This window comes from Ochotona princeps, chromosome 11, assembly GCF_030435755.1.
Source record: "Ochotona princeps isolate mOchPri1 chromosome 11, mOchPri1.hap1, whole genome shotgun sequence".
In the NCBI taxonomy this organism is placed as follows: Eukaryota; Metazoa; Chordata; class Mammalia; order Lagomorpha; family Ochotonidae; genus Ochotona; species Ochotona princeps.
This window is the reverse complement of record NC_080842.1, coordinates 43,919,412-43,934,457: the sequence shown is the minus strand read 5'-3', so window position 1 is coordinate 43,934,457 and position 15,046 is coordinate 43,919,412. Positions and strand designations below refer to the sequence as shown.

The 15,046-nt window shown below is 47.9% G+C and overlaps 2 protein-coding genes across 3 annotated transcripts in view; both read right to left on the bottom strand.

Annotated features, from left to right (window-relative positions):
* TXK (TXK tyrosine kinase) overlaps positions 1-8,778 on the bottom strand; it is a 55,999-nt gene extending 47,221 nt beyond the window's left edge. Inside the window, exon 1 of the mRNA XM_058670138.1 lies at positions 8,329-8,778. Coding sequence (XP_058526121.1) covers positions 8,329-8,344 — 16 coding nt within the window. The 5' untranslated portion in view covers positions 8,345-8,778. The remainder of the gene's footprint in view (positions 1-8,328) is intronic.
* A 1,883-nt stretch (positions 8,779-10,661) lies between these two features.
* Positions 10,662-15,046, bottom strand: part of TEC (tec protein tyrosine kinase) — a 105,597-nt gene continuing 101,212 nt past the window's right edge. For both annotated transcript variants that reach the window (XM_004579115.2, XM_058670133.1), the window contains exons 16-18: positions 13,217-13,335; positions 12,976-13,133; positions 10,662-11,279 (exon numbers count right to left, since the gene is read on the bottom strand). In XM_004579115.2, the coding sequence (XP_004579172.1) occupies positions 11,196-11,279; positions 12,976-13,133; positions 13,217-13,335 (361 nt within the window). In that variant the 3' untranslated portion in view covers positions 10,662-11,195. The remainder of the gene's footprint in view (positions 11,280-12,975; positions 13,134-13,216; positions 13,336-15,046) is intronic.

Below are 15,046 nucleotides of genomic sequence, written 5' to 3'. Positions count from 1 at the left end.
TCCAGTTCAAGTTCAACCGCCTCTTAGGGAGGCCCTCTCAGGTTTGTAGGCAGAGCCAGCAGAGCGTCACCTCGATCAATTAGAAGCACCAACATATCATCAGCAACAGTCCAGGTATGATGAGGCTGGTGCAGAGTCCACTGATTGACATAGTCCGTCTTAGGGTTTCCCCTTGTCCAGTTTTCCGCTGCAAGCATAAAGCTGAGGTGGTTGATTCATCTACTCCATTTTCCATCTTTTTTTTGATTAATGCTTTGATTCCTCCATTTTGTTCAGGGGAATCCCCCTAAAAAAAAACTTTGAGGCATTCCCAGTCCAGGCTCCTACATGTACTACTAGTAAGCACAGTGCCCGCCACCGTCCATCACTCCGATCAGCTGATGGTCTTAACCCCTGGGTTGGTTCTCTTCTGAGCCCCGACCTCTATTGGAACCAATGAGTATCGCATCTCTCCCCGGCTCTGCCCATCACACTCTCGTCCCTCACCTAAACCAGTGGGAGGAGTGCTGGTCGGGTGTTGCATTCCCTGCTAGCACAGGCCATTTCACCTTGGCATTTTGTGTTTTGTACTGTTTTTTTTTTGTTTTTTTTTTTTTTCGCAACCAAACACGGCCAGGCCCCCACACAGTTTCAGCACTTGGGCTTGCCAGTGGATGACGTGAACTGACTCAGCCTGGTCTGCCCCAACCCGAGCCAAGTGTATTCCAGTGGGTCACATTCCAAAGCCTCTTCTGGGTTATTTACCTCCATGCTTCTTGCGTTTATTTGTAGAGTCAGTGTCCTGTCAGAGGATCTGTTCAGGTTCCTCCCTCCGACTCCTTCATGGTGTCGGGCTTCACGCATTCCAGCAGGTCCTTCGGCCAGCTCCGCTCTTCAATCCATTCTGGTTCCTGCTGTTGAGAGTTTCAGCCCAGCCACGGCTCGTCCATACCCACGCATATCTCATACATGGCTCAGATGGGGTTGAGGCCTAGCCGAGCCCGTCCAACGTCTATCCTGGTCCTCCAGAGCACCAAACTGTGCTGTGGTCTAATCCGGCATGGTGCGTCAAAGCCGAATTGATATTTGTGCCAAGGGATTACAACTGTGACCCGACCAGAACTCAGCCTCCCTCCAGTTCCTGTGCCCCTTAGTGGTAGGCTCCACGCAGCCAAGGCCTCCACCACGCTCTCCAACCAGGCCTGTTGCCAGCCAGTGTTAACTATGCCAGAGGTTGCTCTGGTCAGCCCAGAGCGTCCTATAGACTGTCATGCCTCCTGCATAGACTCCACCGGCCCTTCTAAACCGTCCAATGGGGTCAGAGTGTCAGGGCATTGGTCCACGTATGCCTTACACATTCTAGCCCCGAGTATGGTTCTTGAATGCCAGTCAGTGTCACAGTAATGCCTTCTGTGACCCCTCTGCTGATCCCTCATCCTATCAGGTAATGGGGCATCCTGCTCAGTACTAAGCTCTTACTCATTCACCACACTAGCATGGAGATAGGCCCACAACATTGCAATGGAATAACTGAGAGGGTCAATCATGTGCACAGTCACGTAGCAGAAAAGCAGCTGACATCAGAATCTGAGCCAGAGAGTTTGGCTCAGAGTTCATGGGGGCCCAACAATGATACTACCCTTGTGGATAACATGGTCCAATCAGACAGGCAAGGCGAAGGGACTGACACACAGCAGCGATGCGCTGACTTCCCCACCTTTGGCCTCAGCTAGTTCCCTTAGAAGTCCCTCAGCAAGCATTCATTGGGTACTCACAAGACACAAAGTTAAACAGAGAAGCAGGTGTGGTTCTTCCTCTGAAGACAACAGGAAGAAGGCAGAGTCAGCCAAAGCTCATGCTGGGCTCCTCAGATCCTCTCTTCGGAACCTAGTCTTAGCTGCTGTAGCTGATACAAAAGCACATGTTCCCTCCATCCAGGGCTTCAATGGGCATTCTCCAGCCCACGATTCAAACAGCTCTCAGGAGAGGCTCTGACACTTCATCTCATTAGAGTGCGCATTACTGGCACAATGCTAAACAAACTGGACAGTGGCATTTACATATTCATAAACACAACTGTGTATGAGTTAGGAACAGGTTGGTTGCGAAAAGCTGACTCAAAGGTTGTGTAGGCTGGGGAAGTCAAAATTGGATGGGATAGGCCAGCAGCAGTCTAGAGATTCAGGGAATAGGTGGCGTGACAAGGCAGGTCACTGGCTGATCCCTCCTGTTCAGTGGAGGGAAGATATAGATCTGCCAAGGCCTTCAACCCACATAAGGAAGAGTAAGCTGCCTTCCTCAAGGCTCCCTATTTAAATCTTATCCACACCTAAAACAAACAAAATGAAACACCATCATCAAAACATCCAGCATCATGTTTCACTAAATACCTCAGTTCAGTCATACAGACCCCTAAGATTAAACATTATAACTTCTTCAGTTTAAACACATGGAACTTTGAAAGAGAACTTGCTGCTATCAGCCATCTAGCAGGAATACTTAGGCACCAGCAAAAGGCCTTCCCCTGTTCACTGCATGCACAGCTACATAGCAGTATGGCAGACAACAGCCCCAGGAACACTCCTTTCCTTTTCTTTGCTCTTTCCTGCTGCCTATAACTTACGAGGAAATCTTTTCAAAAAGGACCGTTTCCTGGGGGGTAGAGGTTGTGATACAGTGGATTAAGCTGCTATTGCATGAGACACCTGCATGCAATCAGGGGAGCTGAAGTCCTTGCTACTCCCTGCTTCCAAATCCAGTTTCCTTGGCAGTGATTCATAACTGGAGAACTATTAAAACCACTTGAGCAAGTATCTCGGAGCATGCCCCACATCAGGGACTTGGGGTGGGCGGGAAACTGGGTGGGGCTTCTCCCTCAATATCCCCCTTTACCTCAGATACATGAAGGAAAAATGGACATAATAGTCTTATCCACTTCCCTATAGCCCCTGAACCTTTTTTCACCGTAATTAACTATGTAAAGATTGTCAACAATACAATAAAAAAAAATGCATTGTATGAAAAAAATATCCAGTTTCCTGTGAATGTGCCTGGGAGGCAGCAGGTGATGGCCCAAATACCTGGGTCTCTGCCACCCATGTAGAAGACCTAGGAGGAGTTTCTGGTTCTTGGCTTAAGCCTGGCCTAGTCTTGGCTGTTATAGGCATTTGGGGAATAAACCGGTGGATGGAAGATACGTGTGTGAGAGAGAGACAGAGAGAGAAATGGAGAAAAGTAGATACATTGCCCTGCAAATCAACAAACACATATTTTAAAAAGTAGCTGTCATCCCTGATTCAGCAGCAAAGACACTTTAGGCCTGCTCTGCCTCAGCTTTAGTTGCAACAGGGCTTTATGCTATTTCCCCAAAAGACCAAAGCAACCGTGAGCAAGGAGGCCAAATCTGCCCTGACTAGGGTTCCATCCTTCCAGCACAGCACAGCTGCTCACAGATGGCTGTGCCAGTACAAATTGTTGAGTAAATAAAAGGCAAATGATGAAAACCAAACTGTGCCCTCCTGCCTCTTTGCTTGGCGCGCCTTTCCAATACTGGCCCCTGTGAAATTACAGATTGCAGTACTGCCAAGGCTGGCACTGGTGAACATTAACTCCATGCTCCTTGTGAGTGGGCAGTACAATACGTCTTCCAGGTGGGGACATGGGGCTCACTGTACATGCATTCTATGATGAAAGCTGGTGTGCTTTTAGACAACTGAGATTTTAAGCTGAAATTCATGTCTGGCAAAGGCCTTCTCCAGAGAGACTGAAATGTCCCCAGAGATGGGCAGGGACTATTTGCCCACTGGAAGAGTACACGGAGAAGGAAACAGTTCAGGGCTGTGGATTAACACAGAGAGTACTTCACTTAACACTGGCACCGTTCTTTTCATTTTCTCCTTATTCCTCAGCAAATATCTTTAAGCCAGAAGTGCATAGCATGCAAGAGTAATCCCCGAGACCTTTACAAAAACTGGCTCAGCTCTCCTGGGCTAAGTAGTTGAACCTCTTATTTGGTCCCCAGGTTCTTTCCTGAGAAAACCGTGTCAATGAGCTCTTCTACGGGCTTCCATCAGGGGGCACTACTTCTTAGGTGGCCTGGCAGCTCAACCAAGCATCTGAGAAGCAAAGTCAGGGGTGCAGGGCTGCCTGGAAGCAAAGCCACTACTAATCCCTGCCCCCTACCTCTAATGTCTCGAAGTTTACGTCAGCATCACCTCAAGTTGATCCCCTGCCATTTCCGATGTTGGAGTTTCATTTTCAATCAGTGGACCGGGTGAAATTCATTCCTACTAAATTAGCTGATTAGAGTAACTGGCAGATGGCTAGGATTTTTCTTTCAAAACATACCTCGAAGTCAGCTCCATTCAAGAGCTGCCTTGAGCCAAGGCCTGGGCTTGCCACCCAGCACCTGTGCTGGAGGCTGCCCTGGGGAGACAAGGGCCTCTGGTGTCCAGAACCTGCAGCCCTTGAAAACCTACAGTGATGGTGGACAAATGCCTGGAGAAGATCATGGCTGAGCCAGGCAGGTTGCCATAAGAGGTCTTTTATTTTCTAATTTGCCAAAAAATTTAGATGTTCTCTTTACTCCACCATAAATAACCACCGAAAGATCCCTTCTTTAAGGGTCTATGAAGACCCTTTTTAAAAATATGTAATCTGGGAGATCTGAGTGTGGGGAGAGTGACTGCAGTAGACTCATGAGGAACCATGAGAAAGCAAGACCCAGCTACTGACAACCACGGGGTTTGGCCTGTCCAGGCTGGAAGGGACTTCTGGGAGGTAGCCCCCAGCTCCTGGGAGTCAGGGTGCCACAGGGCGTGGCAGCCAGGTCTCCTTGCAGCTGGCTCAGGTGTTTCCCTGCTTCAGCCAGGTCACCAAGCACCCTTCTACCACCCCAAAACCCTTTGCCAGAAGTCGATCTCTTCCCAGTAATGAGCTCATGTGAGCTGGACTTGGCACATCCTCTCCCACCTGCGCGTCTCAGAGCAGTGTTTCCTAGAACTCTGCAGTCTGTGAGCTCCAAGTTCCTGACAAGTTCACAGGCACCACACTCAAGACATCTGTGTGGCGTGAAGAAGTGCTCAGCCACAAGACCTGCTGGGGCGGCTGGCACTGACCCATGGTGGGCAGGGAACACAGGTGGCCCTGGGGGGTGGGTCCCCAGAGGAGCAACAGGACCTGCAGGGCAGCACACGAGATGGCAAGGAAACTTCACAAAGGAAATTTCCTCAAGTGGCTGCAGAGAGACTGGCATGGTGATGTGGTGGGTTAAGACACCACCTATGACACTGGCATCCCATATGAATGCCAGAACTCCACTAATATACCTGAAAGCAGCAGAAGGTGGTCCAGCTGCTTGGGCCCTGCCAGTGGATGAAAGATCTTTTTTTCTCTCTCCCTCTTTCTCTGTAACTCTGCATTTAAAATAAATTTTTTTTTTCATTTCTTTATTTTCAAAGAGTTACAGAGAGAAAGGGGAAGGAGAGAGAGAGGGAGGGGGAGAGAGAGAAATCTTCCATCCACCAATTCATTTCCCAGATGCTACAGTGCTGGGTCAGGCTGAAGCCAGGAGCTTCAACTGGGTCTTACATATGAGCAGCAGGTGCCCAAGCTCTTAGACCATCCTCTACTGCTTTCTCAGGCAATCAGCAGGGAACTGGATCAGAAGTGGAGCAGCCAGGACATAAATTGGCACCCTTACAGGATGCTGACATTGCAGGCAGGAGCTTTACTCACATGCTATGCCACAACACCTGCCCCTGTAAGTCTGCCTTTCAGACAAATGACTAAATAAATCTTTTTCAAAGAGTACAAAAGAATAGCTGAAGTTATCTCTGGTTGGGAACCAATTATCCCTAGATCTAATGAGTTAATTTTTGAACAGCTTCTATGGGTCTGGGGGCCAGGAGTTATGGTTCAGCTACAAGGCTCTTATTCAAGGTCTCACATCAAGTTGTCCTCAAGCTGAGCTGGACTGGAGCTGAGGACTCTTTCCCTAAGGGCTACCTTGGCTCCAGGTACCCAAGTCTGTGCATTGGTCCCTCATGCTTACAGTGGAGCAGCAGCAATCAGAGACAGAAGACCAGCGGCACCTTTTGTGGCCTAGCCTCGAGGTCTTTACTTCTCCCATGGTAGTTTACAAGGAGCTTGGTCCACTTTATACTCAAGGGGAGGACTGGCAAGGCACGAACACCTGAGCTGATGTAATGAGACACAAGAAGGATGAGAGCGCTTTGAAAACAGAGAGGAAAGGCATGTGAGCCAGGATCCTTCTTCATCCCCAGGTCAAAGGATGGAGGGAGGCCCAGAAATCTATGTCATTAGTGCTTAGGTAGGCTCTGGGGATGCTGAGGCCACACCACCACCCGTTATCTTTTGTCTCTTCATAGGGAAGAAAGACAGAAAAAAAAAATAGACCAAAAGGGGAAAAAAAAAAAAAAACTGGGCAGGCTTAGAGGTGAAATTTTCAACGCTCAGTTACTCCACATGGCACTTGTCCTCATAAGGCTGATCTCACAGCAAGGCAGCAGTGGGCTGGAGGAAACACTGACTGCTCATTTTCCCAGACAGAACGTCACAGAGCAGCACTCTTCCTCCCCGCCCCCCCGAACCTTCCCTGATTTGGTAAGAGCCAAGCCTCCTACCCCCGCGCATTCCACCCAGCCAAACATCTGGGAGAACCCTTCCCTACAGCAAATGTATTTCATGAATTACTCCAGCAAGCACAACCGAGCCTTTCTTTTTTTTGATAAACAGAAACACACCTCCAGGCATCTCTTGGCTGTCTCCTGGTCAGCAATAAGCAATCCGCTGTTTTTACCCGGGAGACAATGAAGCCTTGTCTGGCTGCAATTGTAGGGTAGGAAAAAAAAATAATAAAAACAGGTGATTCTCACCATCAAATCAAATGATCAGAAGCTGGGAGGGACACAGCGACCTCACCAAGACTATTATCTTCCTTCCGTTTCAAAGACAGCAATCCTCAAAACACCCCAGCAACAGACTTGTTTTTTTCCCTTGGGCCACCCAACCCTTGCCTCAACTCTCACAACTATTTATGTCATGTACAACAGAATCCTTCCTGTTATAATGGACAGCATTTTCTCTAGCTCTGATCTCAGGGGTTGGGAGGGAGGGATGAAGAACAGATGCCCTGGCAGCTTTTAATATTTCATAGTTCTTACTGTGTCACTGTCAGCTTTGGCCACCAGGGAGACGGGGACACACAGGCTGCTGCTTTTTAGCTTTCTCGGCTTTGATCTGCTTGGCCCGCATGTTTGACAACAGGTAGCCTTTTTATCTGAGTGGATCAAAACTGCTACGTTACATGATTTATTTGTTCAACAAATTATAGTGACAAGCGTTGGATTAGAAGTGACTGGTCTTAAACAGACATCACTTAAGCATTACAATCAGTCTTTCCTGACGCCACTCAACATTCGGAAATGCAAAACCTGGGCTGCCTGGCCTTGGCTGCTTTGATCTGACTGAAGTTTGTTGAAGCTTGGTTCCACCGGCCTCCAAACTTAAAACCAAAACTAACACTTTTCTTATTTTAAAACTATTTATACAATAACAAGGCCCTCCTAGGCCTTAGGATCACAGAACTAACTCTAAGGAACACATCCAAAAACTGCACAAGTTACCCCAATAATCTTCAGCAGCAGTACCAAAGCGAGGTTTATGAAGCACCTGCCATTTTTTCCATTGGTTGTGATATGTTGTTGACAGGTGGACAAAAAGAGTCCCTATTTTTCAGGAACATGACAAAAAAGTTGCCACCAGTAATCCACCAAAGTGGTAGCAAATCCAGAATGAGAACTGGTTTTCAGTCCTGAGTTGTTCCTATGAAGTATTTTAACAACAATCAACACGCATAAGTGTGTGTTGTTACACAAATATCTGAGAAAACTCCAGTTTGTGGAAAATGGAATCAAAAGATACATATATTCCTGCAAAAAAAATTTTTTTTTCAAAATGCATGTTATCAGTGGTCTTCAGAAAGCCTATGAGAAATGCATTTTATTTTTAAAAATGCATTAACTGTCAAACACTGCACCAAAATTAACATCATTTAATTCCAGTTCCACTACCTTTGGGAACACCTGGTACAAATTTAAGTGCCCCGAGTTTACTTAGTGGTCACCCATGCTCTCCATGCCGAACAGTGCCCATAATTACATGAGCACAATAGGTTTTTAAATAAGAAACACAGCCGTGTCGCAATATCTGGAGAAATCATCTTCACAATTTCACAAGCTCTATGCCTTACGAAGAAAAAAAACTTCCGGTATTCGAGAAGTGCCCAATACCAGCCGTGCAGGAAAGGATGGAGCCCATGGTACTCACAGGTGGACAGAATCATGGCTGCAGCTCCGCCGGAGTAAACAAACCAGCCTTCAGGTCCTCAGCCAAGCTCCACTCACAAAAGCACATCTTTGAAGTGAAATCATAGTTCACCCACGACCTTTCTCACAGGCGCAGTTAGCCCCACCTATTTTCCTGTTCTAAAAACCTCAGAGGAGTGTGTGAATGACAACGAATGGCCGACCTTGAAAGTGCACCCACATCCTCCCCTGGCTACTCTAAGCTCCTCATGCCCAAATGTGACAGATGCCAGCAAACACTGGCAAGACAACACAGAATCTTGGTAAGAGGAATATCTTAAAGATCACCAAGTTAAACTGTTCCCTCTGGACAGAGAATGAAATAAAGGGAACCGAAAGGATTAGGGACTTGCCCAAGGCCCCGGAGAGTGGGGGGAACAGACTTACAGGTCTGGGAACATCAAATGCAGAATATTCTGCCTGCTCGCTCAGGAGGAGAGACTCCAGGGCTCTGACTTAAGGGTGGGGTACAATCCACTATCACACAGGGTGACAACCCCAGTCACACCCCAGCCTGCACTGGGGACTGCCATTGCATCTCCATGGAAACCAGAACCAAAAACTTGCTAAGGGAACAACTTCACAGGGACCCACCATCACCACACTGCTCCTGCTTTCGCATTCGGAGAGGATACCTCTCGGTTTTACTTCACCTTTTGCCTTCCATATGCTCTCATATAGAAAGATTTTCTTCAATATTTTTGAAGAAAACCTTCCCAAAGGTTGCCAAATGTGGCCACTTTTGGGTCCTCCTCAGAGGTAAATGAGACTGTTAGGGTACAGACTTGACCCTCCCCTTCCTCTCACCAACACCAGCTAGTTCTTCCCACGGGGTAGGGGAAGGATGGAAAGGTGATGGGAGGGGGCAGGGACTGGACGGTGGCAGAAGAGTGCCACAGTCACAGCAAAGGACCCTGGGACCAGCCCCTGAAACAACGTACAAGCCAGTGAGAAGGTGTCCCTGTCTCTGTGATGTCAGGCAGGGGAGGGCAAAAGCGGCAAGCTGTGACAAGACAGGACAAATACTTCTTACCACTACAGAAAGAATGCACATTACCTTCAGCACACGACTTCCCGGCACACGGACTCCAGACAGGCCATGGTGAAGAAAAAAGCTCCTGCAGGGGTCAGAGACGGGATGCAGCTCCCAGCAGGCCTAGGTGTTCACCCAAGCAGCCCCCACAGGGGATGGGGCTCCCAAAGAAAGACCCCAGGTTGGCCACAGCTTTCCAACCACTCCCCCTACCTCACCAAGAGTACCGGGTGAGGCCATCGGTGGTCTCCTACTGGTGACAGGGACAGGTCTGTGTTCCCTGCAGCTTCGGAAGATAAACAAGGCTCCACTGGAGCTGGCACCTCAGTTGGAGGCTATGAGGGTGAGAAACCCACACCATCAAACTGCATAGCAGGGCCTATGGCAAAGCTTTTCTACATTCCCTGCTCTTGGCACCCAAGTCCGCCCAGGCCTCCCAAAAAACGACTGGGAGGCATCTAGGAATGTCACTGCCCGTCTCCCTTGGGCTCCTCCAGGACTCCAGACCACAGTTGTAGCATTTGCTGGGCCCTTCTGTGACCAGCTTCACCTGAGCACTGTGCTCCAGAACCCAGCACCTGCAATCAGCACCTACATCCTGCGGCAGCTTCTTAACACAGGAACTGACTCACACCACCTGACAGCCCATCTGATTCCAATCAGGCGTGGACAGCTTGGGCAGAACCACAGAGCCTAGATTCAGGTCCAGCTTAGAGCCAAAGCTGGACAGGTACCTCCAAACATAAACTGCCTAAGTCTAGCTAAGCGTGCATGTATGTGAGGGCATTAGCAAAAGGAGACATTTTCCTCTTCAATAAGAATATCTGGGGGCTGGCACATCAGCTTGCATATCCTCTGCCTGCAAGTACCAGCATTCTATATGGGTACCAGTTTGTGTCCTGGCTGCTCCCCTTCCCATCCAGATTCCTGCTTGTGGCCTGGGAAAGCAGTAGAGGATGGTCTAAAGCCTTGGGACCTTGCACCTGTGTGAGAGACCCAGAAGAATCTCCTGGCTCCTGGCTACAGATCAGCTCAGCTCAGGTCACTGCAGCCACTTGGGGAGTGAACCAGCAGATGGAAGATCTTTATCTGTGTCTCTCGTTCTCTGTATAAATCTGCCTTTCCAATAAAAATGAATACTTTTTCAAAAATGTTTGATCCCTAGGGGTACAGAAATTAACAACTGTAGGGCATAGTCTCTAGAGCTGAGAAAGTTAACTCCTGTGATGCCAAATTAGAAGTTTCAATCAAAAGACAACTCATGTTTCTTATAAATATAAAACTTTATATATTATATATATCTACAATATATACAGCATGCAAATATTTTTCATAGTAATCTTGAAAACACAGATGTTTTCATAACAAAAGATGGGCACTTTGCAAGGTAGGTAGGTTCCTGACTCACCTAGATCCAATTCTAGACTAGGCCCTGGGCCGATGTTTCTGGAAAGAAAGAGGAAAGGAGATGCCGGAAGATGGGTCCAACATACTCCCCCTCCCAAACACCCTGGCCTGATAGCTGACACCAGCTTGCGATGGCCAAACCTGTGGCCTGGGCACAGTGCCTGGCCTACAATCAGCACTCAAGTGACTGGGGGATGAAGAGAAGTGATTGCTGTGATCACCCTCTGTAAGGCAGTGTTTCCATAATCTGGAAGATTCAGTCACAGAGCTAAGGCTGGCCTTGAAGCACGCGCTTCAGGTGTTTACACTTTGTAAGCACACTCAGGCAACCAGCCAGAGCCATTTCCTTCTCACGCTTTGGAATCCGGGAGTCACGGGTCACAAGAACGCTATCTTCCAAAAGTCTCTTCACATTCGACAAGTTCATCTATTGTGCGCAGCAACTCTTCAAAAGAAGGCCTTCCTTCCGGTTTCTGTAATTAAAAGTCAAAGAGAACAGTGGGTTCCAGAATCCATTCCACAGAAGTTTTTCGTTGCTTAAATCAATGCTTTGTAACTAGAACAAGCAAGCACCTACCTCCAAGCACGTCTATCCCTGCCTATCTAAGTACTGTGTGCACGGCTAGGTTAACCTCTCAGAGGCACTGCTTTCATGCCCCGGTTCTAGAACCTAATAGAGCTTCTCAATACATACAAGATCAGGTCTTCCAGAGCCCTTTGTAACCTGACCCTCCCCCATCCCCTTGTTACCCAATCTCATTTCCCACAAAAACCCTCAAGTGTGCTCGCTGTCTGCTAAATCACACCGATCTTGCTCCTCGTGCACATGCTGTCTTCATAACCACCTCCTTACCTCTGTTTACTCTGTTCTCTCTCCACCTAGTACCACTTCCTGCCCAGAAAGTCTCTACCCGTGCCACTCACTGCTCTTGGGAGGTGTTCCAGCGAGTGACTGAGAGTCTGGCCTGAGTGTCTGATGGCCGGTGCTGCTCTGCCAGCACCAACTTCACATGCCTCAGTCTTCAAATCACAGTAAAACTATCTATACTTCAAAAAGCTTTCTGGTGTGTTTCTTTGAAGAATTATTTACTTGCCTCTTTGAAATGCAGAGCTACAGAGAGAGGGGGGAATCAGGAGAGAGAGGGAGAAGGAGACCTTCCATCTACTAGTTTACTCCCTAAGCAGCTGCCAACAGCTGGGGCTGGGCCAGGCTGTAGCCAGGAGCCAAGACCTCCATCCAGGTCTCCCACGTGGATGGCTGGAACTCGAGCAGTGGGGCCATCACTCACTCAAGTGCATTAACAGAGAGCTGTACAGGAACAGTGCAATTGGAGCAGCCCCCAGAGACAGCTTGACACCCTGTGCCACAAGACCTTCCATCAAAAGGCTATTGTGAGAACAAAATCTAATCCACTCAGTATTGTACACTGCATATAACCCAATGTTGCTGTCTTTCTAAAGTCGCTTTGGTGTCTCATCTCTTCCTTGAGGTGATATTTCAATGTCTCCACAGACAGGGTGAGGATATCTGGGGATCTTGAGGTCTAGAAAAGGAAACTCTGCGAACAGAGTAACTCCTTGGGGGAAGCATCTAGTGCATATGGACGTGCTTAGGTTCAAGTCCCAGGTCTGCTTCTGATTCCAGCTCCCTGATGGGCACACCCTGGGGGGCAGCAGGCAATGGCTCAGATCCCTGCTACCCTCAGGGGAGCCTGGCTTCAACCTAAACCAGCCGTGGCTATTGCAGACACCTGAGGAGGAAATCAGCAGATGGAATCTCTCTTCTCTCTCTGCCTTCCTGATAAATAATATACATAAATAAGTAAATAAAAAATGGATACTTTAAATCGCACAGGCTCAAAGGAGGAGACCAGTTTTTCTAGGCCTATTCCCTGAATCAGACAACTGTGGGAGAGAATTACCACCTGGGAGACAGGCAACAGCCTGCACTAATTAATGTAGTTGTTCGCATTTTCCATTTCTTCATGGTATTGTCCCCTTTACCCAGAATTTGGTTGAAAGGGTGGCCTTCCTACCTAGAACTTGCAGCCCCTGTCAAAGATGCACAACCACATCTAGCCTAGACGGACTGCTCATTACTCGTCTAACAAGCCCAATCCATAAATGCCTGAGAGATTCAACAAGAAAACATAAAGGAAAAAAACATACCTCGTGCCAACATCTCAGCATCACATCATAGATATATTTGGATGTCAACTTGGGCCGGTAGAGTCGGTGGCCACGGGTAACCATGGTTACCACTTCATAGTTGGTGTTTTTCTCAAAGGGCATCCTGCCCTCGGTGAACACCTCCCACATTAACACACCTGGAAAAGGAGAAGTAGTTTTCAAATGCCATGCATGCTTCCTCTACAGTGCAGAGCCAAGGACACGTGGGCCAGGAGCTTACCAAAGGACCAGACATCCGACTTGCTGCTGAAGCGGCTGTAATTAAACACTTCGGGTGGACACCATTTCACAGGAAATTTAGCGCCAGAAGAACTTGTGTACTGATCATCCAGAACATACCTAGCATAAGACACATAACAGATTGACACCTCCAAAGCACCACCTGTATTTTGTACAAGTCCTTTCAGTTTTCTCCCCTTACGATCAAAACCTCAGTTGACTGAAGCCCAGGAAGGATCCAATGGGAGCTAAAGATCGACCTCAGAGGCCTGAACATTCCCACCTTCCCAACTAACCTGGATGCACTACCTCATTGCTCTCTGCACTTTTATTCCTGCTCATCTTTTTATTGTCTGGAGGCAATCAAGACAGCATACAGTAAGAGTCTGCCAACTTTTTGGCAAGCAGTTCTGTTCCTTAAGCAAAATTCAACCCAAAGGCTCCAGAGGTGGAAGAACTAAAGCAGCGTGTCTCTAAAGGCAGTGGTGTGAAGCAGCCACGGATTCAAGTACTTTTAGCCCAGCACCATTTAAACTACAGCATAAGACAAGATTCAAATGCAAAAAAGGTACAAGGACATATGCAAGAGGTGCATACGTTTATGTAATGTGACATCCTCACATGCACATGGGTACACTCAAACCCCTGCAGTAAGAGAGTGTCCATATGGAAGGACACTCAGAAACTGGTAACATTGGTTACCTTGGTAGAATCCTTAAGGACAGGAGCTAAGTGGGAGACATCAGTCCTGCATGCATTTACAAGAGGAATACAGGCATGTAGTACGAGGGCATGTAAAATTAATTTCTAAAAGTTGTTAGGAGGTAAACAGTCAAATAGTTGCACAAATTTCTTGTGTTCTACAATATGGTGATTCTCCCCCAAGCTAGCAGGCAACTGACAGACAATGCCACTACAGTTGGGATCAAACTGCTGCCAGTCCATGCAGGCCAGTCTGAACTGAGTGTGTGGACTATCTCAGAGCAGTTGATAACAGCACAGTTTTTCCAAAAACCAAATAAGTGAACAGGGAGCTTATGAAAGCACAAGGCCACCTGTCTGATAAAGAGCATAGAAAGCAAATAAAGAGTGCTACAAATTAATACTCAAAAATCAAAAGTCCTTGTTCCATTTCTATCAGGCATGGGAACCTTGGCCCTGGCTTTTATGATTCTTAATATATTTTTTTTATTGGAAAGGCAGATTTACAGAGCGAAGTAAAGACAGAGGGAAAGATCCTTCCTCTATCTGCTAGTTCACTGCCCAAATGGCTGCAGCAGCCAGAGCTGAGTTGATATAAAGCAAGGAGCCAGGAGCTTTTTCTGGGTTGCTCACGTGGGTACAGGGTCCCAAGGTGTTGGGACATCCTTGACTGCTTTCCCAGGCCACAAGCAGGGAACTGGATCAGAAAAGGAGCAGCCTGTACAAGAACCGGCACCCACATGGGATCCCAGCAATTGTAAGGGGAGGATTAGCAAACTGAGTCATACTGCTGGTCCCCAGCCCTGGCTTTCTGAGAGTTCCCAGAATTGACTGGGGCCAATCACCTTGTCCCTCTTCTGGTTCCTTGAGAAAGCCAAACTAGTTTCAGACTGCAAACTTCAACCATGTTTCTGCTTTCATTAGAAGTCTTTAATCCAGAGTGCGTCTAGTTGGCTCCTTCTTGCCTTGTTGCCCCCATTCAGACATATCCCTCTCAGCGAGAGCTTTCTCACCATAGACACTCAGCAGGTACCAGCTGCTGCTGCCCTACCCCAAGCCACACCTGACCACTCCGCCAGTCACACTCTGTCCATCACAGGGACACACAGGAATAGTTCTAATTTCCCAG